The 9,377-nt window shown below is 43.4% G+C and overlaps 1 protein-coding gene across 2 annotated transcripts in view; it reads right to left on the bottom strand.

Annotated features, from left to right (window-relative positions):
* Window positions 1-1,836: 1,836 nt before the first annotated feature.
* The window catches only part of WNT7B (Wnt family member 7B), a 145,995-nt gene continuing 138,454 nt past the window's right edge, over window positions 1,837-9,377 (bottom strand). For both annotated transcript variants that reach the window (XM_060254235.1, XM_060254234.1), the window contains exon 4: window positions 1,837-2,763. In XM_060254235.1, the coding sequence (XP_060110218.1) occupies window positions 2,284-2,763 (480 nt within the window). In that variant the 3' untranslated portion in view covers window positions 1,837-2,283. The remainder of the gene's footprint in view (window positions 2,764-9,377) is intronic.

Here is a 9,377-nt window from a genome sequence, read left to right as displayed (position 1 = left end):
GGTTGCAAAGAGTCGGACTCGGCTGTGCGACTGAACAACAACATTATAAATGTGGCTCTCCATGAGTCATGGAGTGAGTACCACTCTATTAAGGAATGTGGCAAATAGTGGTGGGAATGAATGTAACTTTAGAACATTTTCCAGAATTGATAAAACACCATGGATGTTTTGTCATACCTTCACTTAAAAAATTGCTTCTCATTCAACAAAGGCAGATCACCTGGGGTGAAGATATAGTTCCTGGGATGGAGGAATCCATGCATATTCCTACCTCCACCATGCCCACAGAGTAACATTTGTGAGTGCTTCACATAAGTGGTTGTATTTGCAGAGGCTCAAATTTATATGGTTCTTCTCCTTCAAAAAAAAAAAAGTGTGCGTACAACTTGACCTTTCATATGTATTGAGGATCTGTCCCATGTCACATTCTACTATCCAAGATATGAAGCTAAACATAATAGATTTTTGCAGATCATAATATCCTACTTCCCAAGAAGGTCAGATCAGGGAATATTAGGCATATTAATGGCAGATAGGGATAAATTCATTACTTTCCAAATGGCAAGCTTTGCTGTTGCCATCATAAAGGATAAAAAGATGACAGGGACATGTGGCCAAAGTGAGTCTGACCCATGACTGCTCAGCTCTGGGTGGCTTGTCATTTTTATTTTGTCTCTGGACTGTCTGGTCTTCCTTTCTTCTTATTAGACATATTTTTAATGATGACTGTATTTTAATGCTTTCTGCAAAAATGTCCAATCTTTTTTTATCATTTTTCAAAATTTATCTTGTTGGATATTTCCATTTTTATTTGTATTTGTTGCTATGGCTTTTTGTTGTTGTTAATGCAATAAAGATTGCTTGATTGACTCTTCATGTATTGGGCAGGGCACTTAGGTGGAATGTCTTAAACTGTGAGTGAGGGAGTGTATAGCCTGCTTCTCCACCACAGAAACATGATCAGCACCCGTACTGAGCCCCAGAATCAACTTGTAAGTGGTTATGTTTCAGACACTGCAGCTATGCCAACTACAATGCTTTTCCATTCGTTCCTACCATGCTGTGGCTGTAACATTCCAAGGCCTGCAGGCACAAGGGGAAAGCCAATAGTGCAGAACCTTAACACCCAAGCATTGCTGCCGATCCTCTGTTCTTAATGCAAAATTGTGCCACGCCTACAATCAAGGGTAATAATTCCATTTCTGTATGTTCAGCCTGTCCCCATGGTGGTGAGCTTTTAAATGTTACAGCTGCATGGAAACCTGCTCTTAGGACGCACCTGTAATGTCCAAAGGGGACGCAAAGGACGAGTCATCGAGTGCCCATCCTGCAAATCCGGCTTGAGATTACTCGTCTTTGCCAGTGCAAAGAGGGAGACTGGTGCTGATCTCTAGCTGGCCATAGGGAACCCGGTGCTTAGAACCCCCCTTTGTCCATGACCATCTCCTTGTTCATGCTCTACCCTGGGCTATGCTTGAGGAGTACAATAATAGAACTCTTTTTAAACAGAGGAGTGCCATGAAATCAGTAGCATTGAGAAACACTGGGGAGAACAAAAAAAAAATAAAATAAAATCAGAAAGTTCCAATAAGTTTACATTTAGTACAGAATAAAGACGTAGCTACCCGTTAGTGCTTAGAGAATTTGTTTCGATACTATTAAAACATAAATAAAATAATCTTTTTTTTTCTTTTAAACATCCTTTCAAAAGGTTCCAGTGTCACTGTCAGAAATTTGCTTACCTTTGTTTTACAAATGAGTCCTCCAGGTCCCCCCTCCCCATTTTATATTTTTGTCTCACTGGCTGCCCTTTGTACCTGCTTTTTTTTTAAAAAAAAAAAATCAGAAATAAGAGTTTTTAGCAACACTGCTTTGATTCTAGTTTGTCCATAAAAAGTCTTGTTTCGCTCCTTTTTTAAAAAAAAAAATGTTATAAATCTGAAAACAGCATCCTGGAGTCAGTGTCTTCAATAAGTATAAATTAATCTAAGAGCAAAATTCTACAACACTCGGCCTGCAATTGGGGAAGAAAGTTGCTTGCGTTGGACCAAGTCGCTGTAGCACACTCCGAGGCCCCACTTCCCAATGCAGTCAAAGCAGCTAGCCAGCAAGAGACGTGTTGCTCTTAGAAGCAGGAGCTATTAAGGAAGTGGGCGGAGATGGGGCTTTTCCCCTCTCCCAAAGAAAATTAAATGTGCAAAATGATGCTGAAGTTGTTTTGTTCCACTCGACTTTCCGTCACATGTAGTGGTCGTGTCCTTTACTCCCTGGGAACCTCTGCTGTTATTTGCAGGTGAACACCTCTGTCCGCTCGCTACACGTGTTGCATTTCACAAAGCAGCACCAGTGGAACTTGCAGTTACACTGCCAAACTTTGGTGTACTGGTGGGTGTTGTAACCCCTTCCGCAGCACATCATGTCACACCCATCGGCACTCGGGGAGGTACGGTTGCAAAGCCTTCCCTGCGTGCCTACACTCCCAGTAGAGGCATCTTCCTCGCAGTAATTGGGCGACTTATCGATATAGACCAAATCAGTTTCCATGGGCTTCTGGTAACTTCGGATCTGCTTGATCTTGAGAAAGGTGGGTTGCCGGAGTCTGGTTGCCCGGACCACTTCTACCTGCACGGCAGCATTGTACTTTTCTTTCAAAATATGTCCAATCTCTCTGAATTTTGGAAGTGTGGTCCAACATGTCTTAGTTGTACATGAACCGGAAACCCCATGGCATTTGCATTCCAGTTTCATTCTCTCTTCAAGTACCTGTGGACATCAAGAGAAACAGGAGAGGGGGCAAATAAGGAAAAAAAATGCAAAATATCGACATTTACCCTGTGAACCAATTTTCCTTAGCATTGACTAAAATATTAAATGCAATGCTGTCATTGGAAAATTTCTATTTTGAGGCACGATGGGACCAGAGTTAAAGACTTAAGTTCCTCTGGTAGTTTTAAGCATGCTGAACTCTAACACTGAAACCAAGGGAAATTGAGCATGCTTAAATGAACTGAATTATGCCTCTGATTTGAAAAAAAATAATCCTAGATTTTATAAAACTATCATTCATTCTGGATGCAAGCTCTACCAACCCCAAGAAATTCTACCAACTTGATGGATATTGCCATTTTTCTTAAAATTCCCCCAATTTTTCATCTGTTCAAGACTTTCCAAATTCCTTACAATTTAGTTTAAAACAGGGCTTTTTTCTTTAGCAGGAACGCACAGGAACGCAATTCCAGCTGGCTTGGTGTCATGGGAGTGTGGCCTGATATGCAAATGAGGTCCTGCTGGGCTTTTTCTACAAAAAAAACCCCTATGTGAAACAAAGGTGAAGTCAGGGGGTGTGGCCTAAAATGCAAATGAGTCCATGCTGGGCTTTTTCTACAAAGAAAGCCCTGATTTAAAAGAAAATGCATTGGTAATTCCTGTAGCTTTGAGCTGTATTCTGAATGAGGTGCCTGTGAATTCACTTAGTCCTAGGCCAATATGCAAGCTGTTTCCTCAGGATGATATAAGGTCAACTGCATATGGGAAGAGCCATACAGTTCAAAAAGCCAGTCTCAGAGGTACAGTGGGATGAGCAAGCCAAAGCCCAAGGCAAAACCCTCATTTGTAAGTAAATGTGGTTGTTTTTGCCAGGAACGATTGGAAGATAACATGGCGTTTCACGAAGGGGGGGAAAAGCCTGTTTCAATATATCCAATTAAATCAACCTAATTGAGCAATTCAGTCTGTAAAACATTTAATGATACAACTAAGACTTTGCTGCACTGGTTATAAAAGGCAGATGCATGTAAAGGCAAGTTATATAAAATGCTGAGTTGGATCAAACAAACTTTTCCTGCTGTGTCTCAGCCAATTCATCTCCTTATGACAGCTCCCTGCTCCGCATGGCTTTTGTCCATGCAGGTCCCAAAGTACGTAGCCTTTCTTGGTGGTCAAATGGGACCCCTTCCTCCCTTTTCGCCAGTGGAAAAACGGGCTGCATCCAGTCCAACATTTCTGGATTAACAGTTGTGTGTTACAGAATCAGTTACAGATTGAGCTTAACATATAGGATAGGGTCCCGGCATCGTTGCCTAGGGTTGCCACCCTCCAGGTGTTGTCTGGAGATCTCCCACTATTACAATTGATCACCAGGCAACAGAGATCAGTTCAGCTGGAGAAAATGGCCACTCTGTAGGGTAGACTCTATGGCATTCTACCCCACTGAAGTCCCTCCCCTCCTCAACCCCACCCTCCTCAGACTCCACCCCCAAAATCTTCAGGTATTTCCCAACATGGAGCTGGCAACTCTATATATTGTCCACAGCAGCTAGTGGTGTCTGAATACATTTCTCCCAGCAGGGCCTTCTGCAGGTGCCATCTTACACATCAACAGAATCAGTCACTGCCTGTATTTGTGCATTCTCTATTGTAGCCCCCTGTTTTGTGGAATGGAGTTCCCTGACAAGGTTAGGAAGGAGTCCATTCTCCTGGTTTTCTGCAAACTATGAAAAATGGAATTATTCAAGAAGCTTCCCCCCCCACACACACACACACATAATAGAATTGTATTGTAATGAAATGGTTCAGAAAGTTGCATTGGTAAAGGGATAGGGAATGTGACCTATACCACTGTATATAATCCAAGTAGCCAGCCAGGTTGATCTGAAATAGTAGAACAAAATAGGAGTCGATTTCACCTTTAAGACCAACTTAGTTTTGTTCAGAACACAAGCTTTTGTGTGCTCTCTAAGCACACTTCACTAGACGAGGAATCTGGCACAGTGAGCAGAGCCATACATAGCTGGTAGGAAGTGGCCCAGAATGCAAAATGGTACAGATTTAAGAACCAATGACAGTGAAGTAAAATTATCTGGTAGGCAGTGGTTTAGAACGTAAAGGTACAAATATAAGATTCAATGACAGTTACATTTTGTTACATTGTACATTCTAGATTCAATTCTGTAATTGAATCTTATATTTGTACCTTTACATTCTAAATCACTGCCTACCAGATAATTTTACTTCACTGTCATTGGTTCTTAAATGTGTACCATTTTGCATTCTGGGCCACTGCCTACCAGCTATGTATGGCTCTGCTCACTGTGCCAGATTCCTCGTCTGGTGAAGTGTGCTTAGAGATCACATGAAAGCTTATGTTCTGAATAAAACTAAGTTGGTCTTAAAGGTGAAATCGCCTCCTATTTTGTTATACCACGGTATCGCTGCCTATCACTGTAAGTGTAGTCCAGTGGTGTAAGTTCTACACCGTTTACTGTATCATGTGTAAATGCTTATGCTTTGTTCCAGGCTGGTTTCAGCTGACCTCTGTTTTAGTTTTCTGCTTGTTTTTGATTTTCTGTAGGCCAAAATTTATTGCACCTTTCAATGGATGCCCCATCCTGTTGAGTGTCTTTGACTATGTCATCCGCCTTGAGTCTCAGGTTGACTATAAAGAATGTAAATAAATAAATAATCAAACACAGAGAGTGCCTTCATAGACATGGTACTTTACTGAGGAGCCAGCTAGGGTTGCCAGGTCTGACTCAGGAAATATCTAGGGACTTTGGGGGTGGAGGCAGGAGACTTTGGGGCGGAGCCAGGAGCGAGGGTGTGACAAGCATGATTGAATTCCAAAGGGAGTTCTGGCAATCACATTTAACGGGACCACATGCCTTTTAAATGCTCTCCCTCCATTTGGAAATAATGAAGGAAAGGGGCGCCTTCTTTGGGGGCTCATATAATTGGACCCCCTGGTCTGATCTTTTTGAAACTTGGGAGGGGGGGGGTGTTTTGAGGAGAGGCACCAGATACTATGCTGAAAATTTGGTGCCTCTATCTCAAAAAACAGCCCCCTCCCTGAGCCCCAGATATCCACGAATCAATTCTCCATTATACCCTATGGAAACAGGTCTCCATAGGGTATAATAGAATGTCCAGCAGACATCCCCCTCCCTTTTTGATGATCCTGAAGTGGGGGGAGAGCCTCCAAATGGGGGGATCCCCTGCCCCCTACTAGGGGTTGTGTAAATTAAAAAAATGGCTAAGAGACACCATAAATTTTAAATAAAACAGTGTAATGTAGAGGTCAGTGGTGTGCTGACAAAAACTTGCACATTGAACTTCAAATAGAAAGCATGTAGCAAAAAAACAAACAGAAGACAGTTCAAAAGCATTTGGAAGGGCTTCTTTTAGTAATTTGGAAGGGATTCTTTTAGTAATTTGGAAGGGCTTCTTTTAGTTCCATGAACTAAATACTGGGCTATTGTCACTCCTTTGTGATTGGAAAGACTGCTTTTGAACTGCCTTCTGTTTTTTTGCTACATGCTTTCTATTTGAAATTCTATGTGCAAGTTTTTGTCAGGACACCACTGACCTCTACATTACACTGTCTTGTTGTTTAAAATTTATGGTGTCTCTTAGTGGTTTTTTAATTTACACAGCTGTACACTAAGATCCTATAGTTTCGCCCTACTAGGGGTTGGCAGCCCTAGAGCCAACTCCCCATGAAGCTTAAGAGATCCTTGTCCCAGTTAGGTGCTGCTAATCAGAAAGTGCAAATGACTGGGGAAGGCAATGGCAAACCACCCCATAAAAAGCCTGCCATGAAAACATTGTGAAAGCAACATCACCCCAGAGTCGGAAACGACTGGTGCTTGCACAGGGGACCTTTCCTTTACCTTTCATCAGAATTTATGCAACAAGGTGACACCAGAGGGACTTGAGGAAAGAGAGCTACAAGGCTAGCAGACTGACCAGGGAGCAGAAGCATCTCCAGGTTTCCTTTCAGGGGGGCAAAGACAAAAAGGGAAATCCAGATATTTTGTATTTCTTGCAATGAACGTGTAATTAAATGACATTGGCTATTGCCCCTAAAATATTATGAGAAAAACTGCATATTTGGCTGTCACTATAAAGCTCATCAAGAAAGGTATGCAGAGTGGAACAACTGTTGAGGTTATGAAATAACGTACGGCATGTAGTATAGCAAAAGTGGGAAACCCTTGTCCCTCCACTGATCCTATTCTCCTTGCTAAGTGCATTTCCCCCCATTGCTGCTTGTTTCCCCGCCCCATCCCTGCAGCCTCCACTTTCCCACCTGTCTGTACCTCCTAGTAACTGGTGGGGGGTGGGTGGAACTTACCAGGAGAGAGGAAGGTCCAGGCCACATCTCCAGTGTAGCACAGGAAGTGATGTCACCATGCCATCATCTTTCAGGCGCCACTCTGGTATTTAGGTAAAACCTTGAAGGCAAAACCAACTTATAACCATGGAGTTTTTGCCCAAATACCAGCCCATCATCCAGAAGTCACTAGCATGATGATATCACTTCCTGGAGAGCCAGTTTGGTGTAGTGGTTAAGTGTGCGGACTCTTATCTGGGAGAACTGGGTTTGATTCCCCACTCCTCCACTTGCACCTGCTGGCATGGCCTTGGGTCAGCCGTAGCTCTGGCAGAGGTTGTCCTTGAAAGGGCAGCTGCTGTGAGAGCCCTCTCCAGCCCCACCCACCTCACAGGGTGCCTGTTGTGGGGGAGGAAGGTAAAGGAGATTGTGACCGCTCTGAGACACTTTGGAGTGGAGGGCGGGATATAAATCCAATATCTTCTTCTTCTGTGCAATGCCGGCAACATGGCCTGGGCCTTCCTCTTTCTACTGGTAAGTCCCCCTGCCAACCAGCTGATTGGCAGCTGGGGGCAGGGCCTGACAGCGGAGGACCCTTGCCTCCACTGGGATGTCTGGCAATCCTACTGTATACTGTAGGGGAGGGATGGTGGCTCAATGGTAGAGCATCTGCTGGGTAAGCAGAAGGTCCTAGGTTCAATCCCCAGCATCTCCAACTAAAAAGGGTCCAGGCAAGTAGGCGTGAGAAACCTCAGCTTGAGACCCTGGAGAGTTGTTGCCAGTCTGAGTAGACAATACTGACTTTGATGGACCGAGGGTCTGATTCAGTATAAGGCAGCTTCATATGTTCATGTGTCTCTTTCTCCATTACCCCCCTTACCCAACTGCCTACTGCCTTTTATCCTTGCTGCTTCTGTCTCTGTATTGGCTTTCCCTTGTCTCTTCACTGTCACTTGCTCTGTTCCTCCTCTTACCTCTTGCCTTCATGTCACCTTCCAATCTCCCCTCTCCTGCTTGTTCTAGTTCCTTTCTCCTCCTCACTGCCTCCCTCCTTCCTCCACCTTTTCACCAGCACCACGGTCTTAACATCAGGTAGCAACACGAAATGCCATGCAAGCTCAATTTCTCCTTGATATCCCTGCATTTGAAGAGTTTTAAAATCCCCACTCAATCCTCCCCCCAAAAAAACTTTCAGCAAACCTGGGGTTGTTTCCAGGTTTGAAGAAGCCGATTTCCTTGCTCTGGCTGGCTCTGTTGTGTAGATTTTTGAAATCTGCACAGAAGACATCCATGACCGTTTAGAAATAGTTTAAACATGCAGTTTCATATCAAGGGAAAAGTTAACAAAACCAGACAATGTTAGATAGATTAGTACTCCCATTCCATTTCCCTACCTGTGATTAAGACCAAATTTAAGACTCCTTCCTGATGGTTCAGTTCTTTTTTTAATTTTTTTAAACCTGACAGCTTCTGTATTAACCTCTGTCCATTTGCAGAGATGGCACTGAAGCGCAGTAGAGCAGAGGCATCTTGCAAGACACCCCACTGGCACAGAGAAAGAGGTAGCATTCAATGGTAGGGTTGCCAGGTCTGTGCTGGAAAATACCTGGAGACCTTGGGGGTGGATCCAGGAGAGGGTGGGGTCTGGGGAGGGGAGGGGCCTCAGCATGGTGCAGTGCCCTAGAGTCCACCCTTCAAAGCAGCCATTTTCTCCAGGGAAGCTTATCTCTGCCAGCTGGAGATCAGTTGTAAAAGCAGGTCTCCAGGCTCCACCTGGAGGCTGGCAACCCTTTTCAACTGTCATCAACAAAAAAGCTCCATTTATTTGTGAGGATGATCCAGGAAGTCTTGTGTTCCCTCCGCCCTTCCTCTAAATGCTACGCTAAAATGCTTCAGGACTAACTGCAGTTTTCTGTGCCATCTGAATCCAGCGATTATTTTGTGTCTCCAAACTAGATTTTAAATCAGTATTAAACTGTAGCTTAGAATTCCTTTGCTTTATGAAATGACTGTTGAAATAAAATGCGGTAAATCCCACCCACCCGCTCCTCCCGGCCATTAATTTAAGTAGAAAATTTTTGTAGAGGAAGAAATCAAGACAAAATGCATACAAAGTTTTAACAGTTTTAAATTAGCCATATAGGATCAGATGCAGAATCAATGAATACTAAAATATTTTCTAGATGAAATGTATAACGTTAAAAGTAGTCACCTTTTACACGTGTTAGTTTGGGATTTGCTCTCTGTTCTTTTGTTTTTCTCGGTGGAG

The sequence above is a fragment of the Heteronotia binoei genome, chromosome 14 (genome assembly GCF_032191835.1).
Source record: "Heteronotia binoei isolate CCM8104 ecotype False Entrance Well chromosome 14, APGP_CSIRO_Hbin_v1, whole genome shotgun sequence".
Taxonomy (NCBI): domain Eukaryota; kingdom Metazoa; phylum Chordata; class Lepidosauria; order Squamata; family Gekkonidae; genus Heteronotia; species Heteronotia binoei.
This window is presented reverse-complemented; position numbering and strand designations above follow the sequence as displayed.